We start from the raw sequence: 19,121 nt of genomic DNA on the forward strand, positions 1-19,121 counted from the left end.
TGTTGCGTTCTGTTTCTAGATGCTGCTGTACTTAACTCCTGATCCGGCCTCTCATTTGTTTCGTTCTGTTTCTAGATGCTGATGTACTAAATTCCTGATCCGGCCTCTCATTTGTTTCGTTCTGTTTCTAGATGCTGATGTACTAAATTCCTGATCCGGCCTCTCATTTGTTGCGTTCTGTTTCTAGATGCTGCTGCAATAAACCCATGATCCGGTCTCTCATCTATATCGCCCTATTCTCGTGATACTGCTGCAATAATCCCCTTATGCAGTCTCTCATCTATATCGCTCTGTTTCATAATGCTGCTATTATAATCCCCTAATCTGGTCTTTCATCTGATTCATATTCTTGTGATACTGCTGCAATAAACCCATGATCCGGTCTCTCATCTATATCGCTCTGTTTCGTGATACTGCTGCAATAAACCCAAGACCCTGTCTCTAATCTATATCGCTCTGTTCCGTGATGCTACTGCAATAACCCCCTGATCCGGTCTTTCCTCTGTTTCGCCCCGTTCGTGTGATGCTGCTGCAATAAAAGCAAGACCCGATCTCTCATCTGTATAACTCTGTTTCGTGATATTTTTGCAGTAACGCCCTGATCCGGTTTTTCAACTGTTTCGCCCTGTTTCGAGATGCTTCTGCAATGAACCTTTGATCCGGTCTCTTATTTGTGTTTGTTTACGTGATTCTGCTACAGTAAGCACCTGATCTGGTTTCATTAGTTTCGCTCTAATTTCGGGATACTGCTGCAATAAACCTTCTTCCTGTCTCTCATCTTTTTCGTTCTGTTTCTAGATTCTGCTGCAATGAGCCCCTGATCTGGTCCCTCATCTGTTTCTCTCTATTTTATCTTATAATGCTACAATAAGCCGCGGGTCCGGTTTTTCTTCTGTTTTGCCTTGTTTTTTAAGATGCTGCTGTAATAACCCATGACCCGGTCTATTTCGTCCTATTTTCGAGATCAGCGGGCTCACCTGTTTTGCCCTGCTTTTGCGACTCGGGGTTTCGTTTATTTTTCCCCGTCCTCGAGATGTTGTTGCAATAAACACTCCATTCAATGTCTCATCTTTTTCGCCCCGTCTTTAAACAAAAGATCATAACAAAGTATATGGAATTATTTTTACTGTCTATACATTATAATAACAATATGAATGATTGCCGAATACATAATTTTATGTTGATGCTATAAGAAATAACTTCAAATTGACAAATTAACATATAAACATTGGAATATTCAATCTTATCTTGTGGGAGTTTGCAAAATTTAACAGTTTTTTTTCCAGAAGCGACCGCATGTGTATTTTTCATAAATAAAGCATTTATACTGCGTAAATGAAGTCACTAGACTTTTTGAATAATCTAATTAAAAACTTCAGTTTGGTATTTGGTCATTGATCAGATCTTCGCAGATAATCGTTTTACAGTTAACTGTACCATGAACAATTAGACCTAATCAACAAAGACAAAGTATTGTTATTTTCACAGTCGCTTTCATCTGTCTCGGCGTTGAAGATGCTTCGAGCTATTTTTGGTTACTGTCATAAATCGTGCGAAACGTACAATATATAAAACAAAAAGATATAACTTCATTTGTAGCCGTTAGTGACACAGTTGACAAATATTTTCTTTTCGAAGTCGTATTGAAATGTAAACACAACTGTTTTCGGAATATTTGCGGCCAGCATTCAAGGTAATAAAGCATCTTTTTTTCTAACAAAAATGAGAATTAATAAATAGACAAATTAAGTCTCATCCAGTCATTTCAGTCATTTGTCAATTGTCAAGTCATTGTATACAATACGTTACTTTGACTAACAGATATGGTATAGGTGTGAAAACTCGTATGTCGGCCCAATATCCACAATACTAGTGCTGTTTCAACTTGAACAGTGTACAAGTTTTTTCACAAAATGATCTTTAGGCAAAGAAGTGATAAGAAAAATATCAAAATTGTGATCTATATTTACCAACATGCAAAGACTGATGTGTCGAAAATACCAGAGCAATGTTACAACTCGTGCAAAAGTAAAGTCAGAACTGCGTGTTGTACACACTTTTAAATTCTTACGAGCATTTTTGTATTAGATAGTCAATGACTTAAAGAACTTCTTATATACTTAGTCTCATGAAAGAATTTACGTGTATACAGAAATAAAAAAAGTTTGGATCCCACAGGCGTGTGTATGATAAATATAGGTAATTTATGATGTCAAAAACTGCACTTGACAAGTTCACATGATTGGTGCATGTGCCAAAACATTACTTTAACTGTGTCGTGGTGTCATATGCCAGATGTCTGAATGTTTATACGCATGAGTAAATTGTTGAAGCTGTGTAAATGGCTTAACCAGCCATTTTTCCATTTTTACAGCTGCGGTGGATTTTTTCTCGACTCCTTGGAACTCGATCACAGCACCATAAATATTCTATAGTTTCATTCAAATACCGTGAACGAATCATTTTAATTCATTAAATTCATTAAAATCCCGAGCACAGATAATACGATATAATGCAGTTTCATCAGAAGTATATAGTATTACGAGAAGCAATAATAAAAATGCTAACCTTTATTATCTACTTGCAAAACTAGTGATATAACTGTGGAATGCTTAAAGGTCCATTACTAAGGGAAAGTGAATTGGCAATTTTTTTCATAGCCAGTGCATAGACCTCTGCAAGACACTAGATAATGAAGATTGGCAGGTCAAAATTTACAGAAGGTCTTTGGAACTCAAAGAAATGTATGTGTATTATGTTGAAATTTCAATGAATCGACAGAATGACCCCCCAGGTCTTTTTAACTTTCTTCATACTTCATAGAAAAATAATTGTACATATACTGCGATTTATTTCGAATTTCTACATACCAACTTTCATTTTCCAATAAAATGAAATAGTTTCTGTGCTTTTTAAAAGAAATTAAAATGTTCACTTTCCTAAGTATTTGACCTTTAAACAATTGTTTACAAATGGCTGTGATTATTTAGTTTATATGAGACAAAGTATATCAAAACAGAGGTGTGGCTGTTGTTTAATTCCTCCACCGTTTTATCGTTGTTCACATCATTTTCATTATTAAGTACATTAAGTATGGTATGTTGGATAATACGATATGTCAGTTACATATGTCCCTGAGCTAGACATGTGTTTATTTGTTTCACGGGCTTTGACAACATCGCGTTAAGTACAGTATCACGTCAATTTGAATGTAACAGATACGACGCAAAAATATTAATGTATTTATCATTAATGTTTACTTCTCAAACAGTTGATTCAGTTAAGGAATAAGTATGCAGTGTTTTCAATACATGACCCATGTCTTGAGATTTTATATAGGGGTACTGTATTGTCTTTATTGCTCAGTGCGTAGCGAATGAGCAGTAAGAGTTACGTCAACTTACGTAATTATAACCTACTTGTTGCAATATCAATTAATTGACAGCTAACTACTTTTGGACGTTTTTTTTTTCTGAATCAATATGATATCGTCTTTTGAGAATCCTTGTTATCTCTTGTAGCAACATTTTAAGGTTTCAGCTATTAACTGCACGTAACATTATGAATTTAAGTATTTTGCCTGATTTTTTGTCAACGGTAAAAAGAAATAAAATTTGAAAAAATAAAGACAAAAATCTTTTCTTAATACTTAGATGAACTATTTGCATGAAGATTTTACACGGAGGTAACAATATTAAGACTTTATCAAGATTGTTATTGTTTTGTGCAATCATAAATATCCATGTTCATTGAATTAGCAACTTTATTTGATTACACGGTGTCATTTTGAAAATGGTCAGTCAATTCAAAGCGGAAATGATATTTGTTTATCAAAATGATTATCCTTCAAATGGAATAGACAACATAATTAACTATCGTTTCTACAATGTATATTATTATTTTTTGTTCCTTTTTCGACATTAAATTATGTCATTAACAGAAATATGCTTGACAAATGAAAATCCACAACATAACGGTGCGTCAGTAGAGAAAAAATGCATTCTTCGGATATTTAAGAAGTCAAAATCGTATAGTTTTCTTTCATATAAAAATTTAGCAGTGAAAAGGTGTGTTCTACACAGAAGTGCGCAAAAATGGGGTAAAAAAAAAAAAAAAAGTGCGCAAAAATGGGGTAAAAAAAAAAAAAAAAAAAAAAAAAAAAAAAAAAAAGCCCCCCCCCCCCCCACACACACACATTCAATTTACTATGCAATTATTTCGACAACAAAACTCAAGCACATTTTTTGACCGAATTACTTACGTTGTTCCTTGTATAATATTTTGTTTGAATCAATGCTACTGAGAAATTATTAGAAATCGTAGAAGATATATAGTTTTATCTTTTAATTTTTTATTTTAAAATACACCGAGTATCTGGCTCTGTAAATTTTGTCTTCGAACCGTACCCTTACCGTACACAAGAACCGAATAGACATTATTTCCAAATTAGCCTTTTTATTATTGCTACAGTTTCTTTCGTGAGCGGTCATTATTTGAATTATAACGCATTTATGAAAAACCTATTTATTTTAAGCCTCATGTTTTTATAACACCACATGGACGTACGACCTTTCACTGGGTTCGAGCCCCGATACCATCGGCTTGTGAATTAGGCCGCAAATTAACTAGCGAATTAGTTACTTTATCATAAAGGGGGACAAACACGGGGCCCGAAGCTATTGGTGGCGGATCAATGCATAATAATATACTAGAAATTACTAAGAAAATCAACAACAATTTTTTCAGAACTTCATATATTATTATAACTGTTTATTTATACATACATACGCACAAATGTAGTAATAATTCAAGCTCGATATCATAAAATATAATATGATCTACTGTGGTTCCATTTAGGCAGCTGTTAGATCAGATCCTTAAATGTCTTTATATTTATTGTCTTTCTAAGTCTATATTCCGTGAAATAGAATATTCATGTGATGTGATATCAATGTGGGATATTATCATCTACTGAGGTTCCATGTAGGCAGCAGTTAGATCAGATCCTTATGCGATATAAATGTGGAGATATAAGGCCGCTAAGTCAAAGTCGCGATGGTACCATTAAGGCGTAACTGACTGACACGAAAAATCGGAAAATCCAGCTTTGGATGTTAAATATCGTAGGAAATTTGAAAATATTAAAATATTAAAAGCTCTCCCCAGTGTTACGTAAAATACCGGTCCATATCACGCACTAACGTGCTATCTTAGGTAATAACATGCACTAACGTGCTACACCACGCACTAACGTGCTATACAATGCACTAACGTGCACCATGCACTAACGTGCTACACCACGCACCAACGTGCAACACCGTGCACCCGTGCTACACCATGCACTAACGTGCGACACCATACATCATGCACTAACGTGCGACACCATACATCATGCACAAACGTGCGGCACCATACATCATGCACTAACGTGCTACACCACGCACTAACGTGCGACACCATACACCCTGCACCAACGTGCAACACCGTGCACCCGTGCTACACCATGCACTAACGTGCGACACCATACACCCTGCACCAACGTGCAACACCGTGCACCCGTGCTACACCATGCACTAACGTGCGACACCATACACCCTGCACCAACGTGCAACACCGTGCACCCGTGCTACACCATGCACTAACGTGCGACACCATACATCATGCACAAACGTGCGGCACCATACATCATGCACAAACGTGCGGCACCATACATCATGCACTAACGTGCGGCACCATACATCATGCACTAACGTGCGACACCATACATCATGCACAAACGTGCGGCACCATACATCATGCACAAACGTGCGACACCATACATCATGCACAAACGTGCGGCACCATACATCATGCACTAACGTGCGACACCATACATCATGCACAAACGTGCGACACCATACATCATGCACTAACGTGCTACACCATACATCATGCACTAACGTGCGACACCATACATCATGCACAAACGTGCGGCACCATACATCATGCACTAACGTGCGACACCATACATCATGCACTAACGTGCGACACCATACATCATGCACAAACGTGCGACACCATACATCATGCACTAACGTGCTACACCATACATCATGCACAAACGTGCGGCACCATACATCATGCACAAACGTGCGACACCATACATCATGCACTAACGTGCTACACCATACATCATGCACTAACGTGCGGCACCATACATCATGCACTAACGTGCGACACCACGCACTAACGTGCGACACCATACACCCTGCACTAACGTGCTACACCATGCACTAATGTGCTGCACTATGCCCGACCTACAGCACTAACAAAAATGTTAGCCAAACATCAAGGCTCTCTTGAGAGACACCAAAATATGCACGGGGGAAACTCAAGGCCTTGTATTTTGCCGAATTAATAAACAAGATTAGAATTTTGAATTTCGTTTTTACGTAACAGCAGGGGAAGCTTAAACTATTTTTACTTTAATACGATAAATGATAATACTTGAAACACTTAATTGTAAGTGTAAATGAATTTAGATTAACTTAAGATCAATTATACACCTCTGAAGCTAGAATTTCCGCCACAAATTTTTCGAGAAAAAAATCCCCAACTTCTAGCCTAAGTATTCCATAAGAGTATTTCCAAATGGTAAACTCCAGACCCACGTCCGATAAATGAATTCCGTCTGGGCGAAAGAAGCCCGCCGTTTTGTAATCAATATCAACATGGAAAAACCTTCCTCGGCTATTTTTGGCAACTTCCCTATGACCTATAAGACTGATACGACGACGCTTATTTTCAAGTGTCTTATTTGCCCTTTTGCACGTGCACGTCAAATATACGTTGCAATATATCTAACCACACAATTACGGTAGACTGGAATGTTGAAAACAGATAGGCAATTTCACGTGAAATAGTCCGGCGCAAGCTATAAATGCTAGCGGATGCATGGTCGTTTCCCCCAATATTTACAAGTATCAACCTAGGATTTCTGTATTGTAGCTTTCGGCGCTGGATTTCTCTATGAAAGTGCTTCCATTTCATTCCTCTAACGCCAAACCAACCAATGGAAAGATCTTGCGGCAGCTTAAGGTTGTCTTTACCAGTGTTCGCCGCACGTACACCAGCCCAAAACAAGACTGAATCTGATATGATCCAGACAAAAATGAATAAATAAAACTTGAAGGTAAAAAAGGAAACACTAACGCGATCCGTAACTGGCTTGAATATTAAACGCGTATCGTATGATCTACTGAGGTACCGTATTGGCTGCAGTTAGATCTGGTCATATTCAAAGTACTGTTGTTAGCATAATTATATTGACATTGCGTTAATCAAGTTGATCAGCAATATTAATTAAAAAACGCGTTTTGCATGATCTACTGAGGTACCGTATTGAATGTAATTAGATCAGGTCATATTCAAGGTACTGTTGATAGTATAATTATATTGACACTGCGTTTATCAAACTGATCAGCAACATTAATTAGAAATCCTGCACGATATGCCTTTATGTAAGTTTTATACGCCTGTGACCTCCAACTCCCTAACCGTTGAATAACTTTCATTGGTACGCCGTCGCATGCGAGTTGTGTGGCACGGCCTATCCGAAAACTATGGGACCTGTAATGACTGCTGGGTAAACCTGCATAGGCAATAGCTTTCGCTAAAACGCCCATAAACTGAGACCTTAGAACCGGTGCGCCGTCCCTGTGAACGAACAGTAAGATAGTGTGGCCAAGCCGTATCAACCAGAAAAAACGTAAGAGGCAGACTGGACAATATTGCTCGTTCTTTTCGCATGGCATACTTAAAATTGTTGGCGAACCAATCTGAGATGATTTGATTGTCTAATAGTAACTTGGATTGCCGAATTATTTTGAACGAATTTGATTGTCTAATAGTAACTTGGATTGACGAATTATTTGTCACAAATCATCAAAATCCTTTGTTGGGAATTAGCGCTAGTATTCACTAATTCACTTACTCAGAAGAGATTGAAAAAAGCCAAAATGTACAAAGCTTGAAATAAGCACTGTTCACATTTATCTCTACAAATGGCGGGCAGTATATCTACCACTCTTTTAAGTATGGAAAAAGTTATTGGGACATCTGTACTTTTTCTCAGTCTACGACATCCCTCAAGTAGTTTTCTAACTAAAAATGACACCATTGGATCGAGAAAACCGTTGATTTTATGAAAAAAGCTAATACCGGCAATGTATGTACAAATGGTAGATGCAGCACACCCAATTTCAAAAACAGTATGAGATGAAAAGAGACACTTGCTTGGAATGAAATGGTAAATGGAATAGTGTCGAGTATTTTAGACAAAAGGCCTGAAAAATCGACAATGATGTTTCATATGTTTTCATTGTGTTTGGAGCCACACTCCCCTTCAGTAAAAATAGGATTTTTTTTTGAATACGTCCCAAAGTTGGCTTGGTACCGGACAATGCTCTACACTTACTTCTGGGGCCAGACGTCGGAATCGGCACCACTGAAATCGAGACAATGCGTCACAAATATCTTTTTTTTTTTCCAGACACGTGCTCTGCTTTTATCAACATGTTATGTTTCAAGCAGTGTATTGTTATAGCGCGCACAAGGGCCATTACGCGCTCCGATTTAGAGGTCATTGAATTTAAAATGTGAACAACCGCCTGATTGTCGCATTTAAAGACAGTTTTCTTGTCTTTGAGGTGTTCGCCCCAGATATGTAAAGATACAAAGATTGGAACAAGTGCTGGTACAGTAATTTCATCTGTTATGCCGCATTTCTTCCATGCGTCTGGCCATGAAGCGCTACACCACCGACCTTGAAAGTAAACACCAAACCTAAAAAACCTCCGGCGCTATCACTGAACAGTTGATGATCAGCATTTGCTGACCAGTTCCGGTCATAAAAACTGAAATTCCATGGTAATTTTTGAAAAATTCAAGCCACATATTCAAGTCAACCTTCATGGCCTTCGTTACTCGGAGGTGATGAAAAGACTTTGTTAGACCGCATGTCGCATTTATAAGGCGCCGACAGTTTACGGAAAAGTTAAAGGGGCATTAACAATTATTGAAAGTCACACATTCGCTAAAATAAACCTGTTTATTTGAGAAGAATAACCATAATTATTTATTATAGCTATATCATAATAAGTTTCTAAATTATAAAAGGCCTTTAATGTAAACACAATATTTATCATGGTGAATTGTTCAACAATGTTTCGAAGAAACGACACATAGTTTTAGAAAGATCTGGATCATACATTTTAACACAATTTATTTTATGTTAATGTTTTCCTATGTGCATGTCACTGTATAGTTGTGTAGGCGGCCGGGTAGCTCAGTCGTTAGTCGTTTGGCGCCCAACGTGGGGCCGTGACGGCATAACACTGGTTAGTCTCCGACGTCTGTAATTGTTTATATATAAAGTACCCGCTGAAATTCGAGGACGAAAAGGTTGGAAAATTTATCACGGTATAGACCTTGAATATTAAATCGGGGAGAAGATGTGTAGGCGGCCGGGTAGCTCAGTCGGTAGAGCATCGAAACGGTATTCTTAGGCCCCGGGTTCGAGTCCCTGTCTTGCTGCACATTTGTCTCACCCTATGACATTCACGGATTAATTCCATTCATAAAGAAGATAAAAAGCATAATATACAACAAAACAAAATAAAAAATAGAGTCTGTTCATGAGAAGTAATGAAAAGAAAACGTATGTATCCTCTAACCCCAGCATCGGCTTCTGTAGACCTATATTATACAGAATACAGAAACATTTAATAGACTGTATGATCCCCGAAAGACCAGGACAGATAACAGTGTGACGAGAGTTTTAAGGCCGCCACGCGACATTTAAAAGCTGCTTTTGTGCTGTAACATAATCTTTTGGTAGCACAGGATGCAACAAAAGAAAAGACATTTGGTTCTATTGAGCTTTTTTTCAGGGAATCATGCGTTGTAGTGAAAAGTGCAACACTACTCGCACTCCTATCCTCGACTCAGGCTATTACAATCTTTTTCTGATTGAAGTGTGGCTCGCGGGAAACTGTTTAGGCGGTAACGAGGCTCTGCCGTGTTTCCGCGAAACAGTGACCCGAGAGCCAGATATTTCTATCCGCACCTTCAAGTAGTGATATATTCTTTTTCTTTTTTTCTTGCATGCCGTTTTCTTCATCTAATAGAGGAAATAAAATGAAACGAATGATTTATTTTATTTATAGTAGCGTATGAATTTGGGTATTCATTCATAGATTTCAGCACATGAGTCATCTTACACGATGCATTTTTACAGCACTGACAAAACATGGGAAAATCCTGTCTTGCATGCAAGAAAGAACTCTGATATCCTTTCCGCACTTGTTACCTGTGCGTGAACTCTGGCTGTAGACCAAAACAAATGCGACTTTCATTTTCAGTTTTAGCCCTTGTACTTTATTTTCATTACTTCGGGGGAATGACGCAATTTTCTGTGTTGTCAAAACACACTCATGCTTCGCTGAAGTGTTTTAAATGTGCAAGCAATAGCACTCCGTAATTTTATTAACAACAGATAGTGGTTGAAAACCTCCAGTTAAGTAAACGGATATTTAAGGTGATGTCACTTTTTGAATTTCCGGTGAATAACAAAAAACCAAAGAATATTCAGTTCTTTCCAAAAACCGTTATGTTATGATTCAACCAAATAGTTTCCTTTGTCTACCAGAAAGGAACAACTCTTATATCTTAATATTGAGATTTGGTACCTTTATAACAGACATTAAACTAAAACAATAGACATTCATATGTGACGTCGGTGAGCTCAACAAAGCAATTTCAAGCACAAATATTAATGTGGAATGTAAAGTAAGTTACACACAACAATATCCGTCCAAGATACTTTCAAAAACAATGCATTTGCAAAATAGAGAAATAAAAATAAATTTGACAGCTCGTGAAAACTAATGACAAATTTTGATTCGTGACCTAATTAATTTTTTTCTGTTATTTCTAACTTCCAGTTTGATTTTCATAAAAATGGTATTCTTTATTGTAGCTTTCAACTCATACATTAAAACAATAAAAGAATATATTGTTACCTCACTGTCGTTTTGTCTATCCATCTCTCGTACGAATTCCTATTGTTTCAGTCATTTGTCAGTAATTAGAGCAACTCACAGTTGCAATCATACAAAACACATTCCTTACGTTCACATAGATGTTGAGGATTTATCTAATGAGCACATGTATTGGAAACACAATTTCAATATCGACTGTGTACTGTAATAATGCTAAACGACCTCAGCCGTGACGTGTCCTTAAAACCACCGAAAGAAGAAAGACATAATTATTACTAAAGGCCATTATACCAAACACGGCTGATATAAAACAAGTTGACTTAACAGCCCGATAAATATAGAGATAGCGAACGTCAGTCGACGAAGGAACAATTATCATATCTGCGACGAGTTATTCCAGTAGAAAATCAAATCAAGATCTGTTATGTAGAAAATGTTGTAGTTCTACTATTTGCTATATGAAAATGAAAATTTATATACATTTCAAATGTAGGGACTGTAAAAAGTTAACAAAGTTATGCTATTATTTCAATACAGACTTTTAATCAAAGCAACACATTTCTATTTGAATCTTCTTCTGATACATCAGTTGTATGTATTAAACTTTCTCTGGCCTGTAAACAATTGACTAGTCGAATAGATCCAAATAATGGTAGTCAGCAAAGATTAATTAAATGTATTTTGAAGGTGTGTGTCTTCAAACTTCATATATTTTCAAACACTGTACGAATACGTAATGTTTTCCCAGCGTGTTCAAGCCAACAGATATTAACTGTTACAGTAAGAGAATTTTCAACTCAGTTAATTATGAATCTTTTATCAAAATGTGTTTTTGTCGGTGTTTGTACACAAATACATTTATTCCGTCATTTCTAATATTTTCATGGAAAAAACTGCCCCTAGACATGAATTAATGGAGCTCGTTTGATTACATTACAAAAATGTATATTGTTTAATAATTGATCCATTTTAATTGAATGTGAGGACAATATCTCATGTACTTCAAAGCGAATGTCTTCGTGCATTTTACTTTTTGTTTTTATGTATAATTACTTGATGTACAATGTTGAGACATAAGTAAATTAATAAACATGCATCGGTATAGAATTCGTTCTCAATATAAATTTTCCATTCAGGAGAAAATCTTGCACTCAGTGTTTCTTATAAAAGCGATATGTATAAATTTAATTTCCCCTCAAAATATTTAGTATGAGACCGATGAAGACAAACATAAGGAATGAGACATCTTTCTTGGTTGTTTCTCAAACAATTGCACGGGTATAGCCAAACAAACACACACATAACATGAACGAAAACACATTTAAACGACTGCTTCAATCAAAAACAATTTTAAAAAATCGTATCAAAATAAGGACACTTGACTGTGGTCGAAAAAACTCAAGCTAAATTATATCTCAAAAAGGAAAGATAGATTTATTACTAAACGCCATTTACCAAAGACGGTTAGCTAGTATATAAAACAAAATGACTTTCATAGCCTTCTTAAAACAATTTATCGATAAATATAGAGATGGCTATCGCTTTTAGTAGAACGCCATTCTGATATCAGCTACGAGTAACTCAAGTGAAACATCAAAACAAGATCACCTTGCAATTCAACTTTATGTAGGCACTGTAAAAAAGTTAACAAAGGCCTTGATCAAAATATGCCATCATTTTAATATACACTCGGCATGGTCAGCTTGTATATAAAACTGGACCAACTCAAGATTAGAATGGGGCCTTTTATACGTGCTGTTATTGGACACCAAGTTCATGGTAAATCCCAAATGAACATGCACATATGAGGGAAAGTAATTACACTTTCACATAACATATGTTAACATAACATTTAAACTGATTACACATTGGTAAGAAAGGTGTAGATTTGTTATCGAAATATTTCGCAATTTCAAGTTTTGGAACGAAACTGTATATGACAGAACTATAAAATTGCCATGGATGATCTATATCTTTACCGTCTATATCTCGTCTATACTCACCCAGAAAGATAGCAAACACACATTTTATTATAAAAATAGGACACAACTTTCAATTCATCTTCATATTCTAGTTTGTTCGTAACTGGATGAACACTTCCGACATATACTGTATGGCAAAATGTGTATCACATTATTAGTAGAACTACTTTTACTTTACCAGGAAGTTGATCTCTTAAATAATTTAAATTCACACGTGAATGAAAACCGTAAAATTATGGTGATTTATATGCTCGTGGGACCGAGTGTAATTATTTCTTTATGTATAATACAGTATTGTACACGATATATACACATTTCGCTATAGTTAACTATTTGACTTACAGGGCCATCTTTCAACAACAAGAACAATAGCTCAACATGCGATGTCGAGCAAGAACAGCGTATTCACTGACTATCACATCTTTTCTATTGATACTGGTTGGCTGGATCATTCCATTTTGGTTTGGACGATTCTACGAAAGTAGCCAATCAAAGAAGCAGTGGGGATTGTTTTATGTCATCTTGTGTGAGATTGGCAACTGTACAAACGTCGCTGGTGTTCTAAACAAAGCAAATGTTGACTTTGGAGGTGCTAAATCGCCAAGTAAGCTTATTGTAAAAGTATTATCGGGTCTTAAATATTCAACAAAATGTAGATTAAAGTACTTTAGATTTGTACTTATTTGTAGTCTGACATAAAAGCGTATATTTTTAACCTTGGAAAATATAAAAAAAGTAACGTACTCATATGCCGATTTATTGAAGAAATAATATATCTCATCCAGTGATTTGTCGTTGAATAAATCATTGTTTGGAGTTCAGATGCGAAGGAAGTATATCACGAGGGTGCAGCCCGAGTGATATAATAATATGCATCTGAATGACAAACAATGATTTATTCAAGAGCAAATCACTGGATGAGATATGTTATTTCGATTCTAACACGTTACCAAGGATTTTTAAGTACATTCTTGACGACATTCATTAAATATTTGCCCGTTTTCAATCGGTTTCTTTTCCAGCGCGCCGCTATGCCGTTTGACTCCATGACGTAATAAGAACAGTGATTTGTTGTATAATAATTCACTGTTTTCTACCGTCTTTGTTTAACAGGAAAATGAACCGGATCGTGTTAGAATTCTTCATTTATTTCTAAAGTTCCTTGCCATTAATAATAATCCCCATTTTGAACTTTTATGGGCTTGAAGGAGTCAAATTGCAGAAGTTCATGTCGAAATAATTATGTCGCACATAACTCCAGTGAACAGTAAAAATGTGAGTGGTTTACTTGCTATGCAATTCAGTTCTTTTTCAAATGTATTAAGGTTTTATTGTAAATGTAATAATGAAACGTTTGTAAAATATTTATGCAGTCCTAAATTATATTCATTTTAGGGCTACAGCCATTTTAAATAGTGAGAAAAATATCAAAACATGCTGAATTTTAACAAGAAAATTTGATATATTCTCAATATCCTGAATTGTTTTTGAAATATAGAACGATTAATATAGCCAGTTCAAAGAGAACTGTTTTTTTGTCCTGTTTTACATTATTTATTTCATGTTACACGTCTAGTTATTTTCTGTTTTACATATTAATCATTATTTTGTCAGTACAGTTATAACATTTTGTGTTATCTAATCACCCAGACTTGGCTGGAAAGTTCGTTATGTTTTGATTATATTTCAGTCATTTTGGAAGCGATATCAGTTTTAGCAACAGTTGCATTGGCTCTTTGTTTTCTTGGTCTAGTGATAGTGATAATATTCCATTGTCACGTGTGTGGAAGGAAATACAGTTATCATAACTATGTCACTGGTGCGGCCATTGTACAATTTATAGCAGGTAAAATCAAACATACAAAAAACGATGATACGCTTTTTCATATTGTCTACTCTAAAGAAATGTGTTGATGGTAATTCATTAGGAAGATTTAGATTTTGACGTTTAACGCCTCTCGGGCTGGGGTTTCGAGTGATTTTATCCATGCCGGCAAAACAAATCTGGCACCGATGCAAATGACTGTTGTATATTGTTAATGACAACTTACGATTCGTACATTGATTATATATTATGTAAAATTCGTTATCATTGATAGTTGCTCTTTGTACCTTATAGCATATTTCTTGATGATTCAAAACAAGTTATTTCACGAAGAATGAACAAACAAACAAACAAATAAAGTACAAAAAGAATTACGCTATGAATGATTAAACTAAACCGGAACTTCGTTGTTGTGCGTCATTAAAACGTCATTTCTGTTTATGAAAGTTAATTTCGCTTGCTTTATTTAAATACGCTACTATAAATAAGGGTGCTACAATGAAAGTATTTTGTTTAGTATCAATTCTACCATTTGTAAAATATGGTATGCTAGAAAAATTAATTTATCACCGGTTGTAAATGCAGATGGGAATATCCAGCTCTCGGGTATCTATTTTTGCGGCAACGAGGCTCTACCGACAGTTACCCTCGAAGTGCAAATATTAGATATATTGTTATATCTAAATATTTGTTTAATACGGAAGGAGCTGTCCGAAGCATTTGTATATGTAGGAATCTTTAATGAACACCATAGCTCACCTGTGCTGTCCTGTGCAAAATTCAGTGCTTTCTGTTGTTAAGGCGTTGTTGGGTGACTGTTACGTCCTGTGCAACCCTAATTTTGCTTTGTGGTTTGGTTGTTTTGTCCTGTGCAACCATAATTTTGTTTTGTGGTTGGGTTGTTTTGTCCTGTGCAACCCTAATTTTGCTTTGTGGTTGGGTTGTTTTGTCTTGTGCAAACCAAATTTGCTTTTTTGGTCTGGTTGTTATATCCGGTGTATATCTTATTTTGCTTTTTGGACTGGTTGTTATGTCCATTGTAAACCCCAGTTTGCTTCGAGTTTGGTTTTTATGTCCTGTATAATCTACATTATGATTTGTGTTCTAGTTGTTATGTCTTGTTTTTGCATTTGGATGTGATTGTTATGTCAAGGGGAAACCTCAGTTTGCTTGAGTTTGGCTGTCATGTCCTGTATAATCTACATTATGTTGTATGGTATAATTGCTAAGTAATGTGCAAATTGTAGTTTGCTTATATGTCCTGTGCAAACCTCATTTTGATTTGTGATTTGGTTATGTCATATAAAACTGCATTTGCACTGTGGTTTTGTTGTTCTGCCATGTGAAAGCTATATTTATTAATGTAGTATATGCCAACTAAATGAGGATTTTTACTTGAACCCGTATGTCCTGTGCGAACTTAACTTTGCTTTTAGTTAGTTTGTTTAGTCCTATGAACTTTATTATGCTTTGCGATTTGGGCGTTGTGGTTTGGTTGTTATGTCCTGTAAAAGTTGTATTATTGTCTGTGATTTGGACACTTTACAATGTACTGAACTCATTATGCTCTGTCATTGAGTCATTGTGTCTTTGCAAACCTCAAGGTTCTGTGTTTTGGACACTATGTCCTGTACAATCTGCATATTACCCTGTAATGTGTTCGCTGTTTTATGTGCAAATTGTATGCTTAGTCTTTAAAACATGCATTATCATCTGTGGTTTGATAGTTAAGCATTGTACAAGCCTCTTGTGTTGTTACATTTAGTATATCAGTCTCATTTCATATCGGCAAGTTAAGGTTTCACAGCTTAATTTTGTGACGACAGGCTGTATGGTGTAAACAGGCAGTTTGGTAAAAACATGTCCTTTTTATGCGACAGTTACTCCGCGTTTAACGTTATAAAGATATAAATCGCATCGGCAAAATAATCCAAAACTGTTTGCGCATAACATAATTGTGTATTGACAGAGCATAATGCAGTTTTTACAAGACATAACATCCAAATCACAGAACAAAATGAAGTTTGCTCTGGACAAAACAACACCACCTAAAAGCGCAAAAAAGTGTGCACAGGACATAACACCCGGACCACAGAGCGTTATGAATACATTACTCAACAGAACAACCAAACCACAGAGCAGGCTTGCACAAGATATAACAGAAAACAGCGACCAGAACACAGAGCATATCAAATTGTGCACAAGATAAAATGATCCAACCACAATATAATCAGAACGCACAGGTCGGCCTTTCCATACATGTAGACACCATTAAGCTTTCAAGGGAATAATTATAATTGTGAAACATGTTATTTTTTTATTTCAGCTACTTTCGTCTTCCTGACAATTATATTATCGGCCATTTCAACAAGTGTGTTCTTCTCACAAACGCCAATGGATGATGTCATAGAATTTCCATGGTCTTTATTGTGTTTCTGTATTGGAGAAGTGCCACTGATTTCATCGGCTGTTATTTATTTGTTGATAACTTGCCGATGGAAGAAATATAGACATATTTATGCAAAGACACGTTACATGTTCCATACCTTAAATGGCCATGGTAACGGTCTACATAGAAGCAACGAGCCACTTCCTGATTATACTTTGGACCATAGATACCGCTATAAACCATACAACCGCGATTCTTTTATAGGATATTACCGAGGAAGTCGAGACGATAACGATTCAGCAAAAAGAAGTACGCATCAAAGAGATTATTACTTTCCGCGAAGAAGTCCGTGGGAAAAGAGCAGATATTACTATACCTATCCATATAATCCAGCTAAGATTAACAGCTCAAACAGAAAACAAAACAGACATGTTCCAAGCAATACTATAAACTCAGAGTATCGAAGGTCACGTCCTAAGAGTTTTAACGGTGATAACTCAGAAAATCCAAGGGTGTGGCATACTGCAGGAAACTGGGATACTTCTTTGGAGAAGAAAATGGAAGCACATAGGGATATTTATATGTAGGTTACACAGCAATTAGTTGACAACTTACATGACTGTATGTTCACACTTTTAAAATATAGATGATTTATTTAATTAAACTATTCACAAACTGTAACAATATAAGTGTCGCACTTGTGCAGAAGTAAGATTACAGATAATATGAAAATAATGAATAATAAGAGAGCAATCTTTTATTCATCCGGTATATCAGTGACCTGTATTTACGCAGATAATTGATTTGTTAGGTGTTTTTACGTCTGGTCATCATGGGACACTTCATTATGTTAATTTTCTAAACTTAGATTTTTTTGTCCTGGTTGTCCACTAAGATAGAATTATTTTAGCACAAGATAAGTATTAATTTAATTTACATATTTTGCAAAATTCAATAGAAACGCAACATTGTTAAATTATCAAGTTAAACGTAAAATGATTATTATCTCCCTTTGCACATCTAAAATGTGTAACCAAAATGTAGGCCGGTTATCTTACTAGAAATATTGTCAGAACCTTACACTAATTCCAACATAAAGTTTTATTGATGATTTGTCATCTTTAGGTACTTGTAGAATACAGGAAAATAGTGCTCAGAAGACATACCAGCCAAACTCTGAAAATGAAGTGATTCCTTTAGGTTTTAGACAAAGTGGCAAGTATCTAATATAAAATGAATTAAACGAAATATTAGTACTATTTCTTTATTCAAAGTATGAATTACATGATAAAGCAGTTCAAAAAGCAATTTACAAGTGATTGCTGTAACTGGCAAGAACTTATGTTATCAAGTACCCCACCTACCTACAGTAACCCTGTGAATACATATAATGTATGTTATTTGTTTTTGTTTCTAACCTTGAGATACACGTGTTAGGTGTTTAATACCTTTTAGCTCTGATGCCGATAAGTTTGTTGTAGAAATATATGTGCATGACTTTGGGTAGAAGTTTTGTGTTCTGAATTTTGAAACCCCGACACTGTTTGACAAAAGATGGTAAAATATTAAACATAGCCCACCAGTGCTTGCTAGAAGTACTACGATTATTTGTTTTTTGCTGATATTCATAAGCAAACATTAATGCTGTAGTATCCCAGTAGTGGACAATGCACAATATGTTATACAGTAGCGGTCACAATACATATTAAACATTACTTTGATATTTTTGAGGATCTTTTTGTGTATGTTTCACTTCCTGATATACTATTTATTCCATATCAAAACAAAAAGCTTATGTTGGAATTATTTCAACCCCAACAGCCAAATGCTCAGTTTTAAAACTTGCCTTTTGCTTCAGATTGTTTAGATATCCAGATAATATAAAC

The 19,121-nt window shown here is 35.7% G+C and overlaps 1 protein-coding gene across 1 annotated transcript; it reads left to right on the top strand.

Annotated features, from left to right (window-relative positions):
- Positions 1 to 1,506: 1,506 nt before the first annotated feature.
- LOC123563571 (uncharacterized) lies at positions 1,507 to 18,589 on the top strand. Its single transcript, XM_045356429.2, has 5 exons — positions 1,507 to 1,693; positions 13,366 to 13,625; positions 14,712 to 14,867; positions 17,173 to 17,818; positions 18,361 to 18,589. The coding sequence occupies exons 2-5, from the start codon at positions 13,400 to 13,402 to the stop codon at positions 18,368 to 18,370; spliced, it is 1,038 nt and encodes a 345-aa protein (XP_045212364.2). The 5' UTR covers positions 1,507 to 1,693; positions 13,366 to 13,399; the 3' UTR covers positions 18,371 to 18,589.
- Positions 18,590 to 19,121: the final 532 nt, after the last annotated feature.

Source organism: Mercenaria mercenaria, chromosome 2 (assembly GCF_021730395.1).
Source record: "Mercenaria mercenaria strain notata chromosome 2, MADL_Memer_1, whole genome shotgun sequence".
NCBI lineage: Eukaryota > Metazoa > Mollusca > Bivalvia > Venerida > Veneridae > Mercenaria > Mercenaria mercenaria.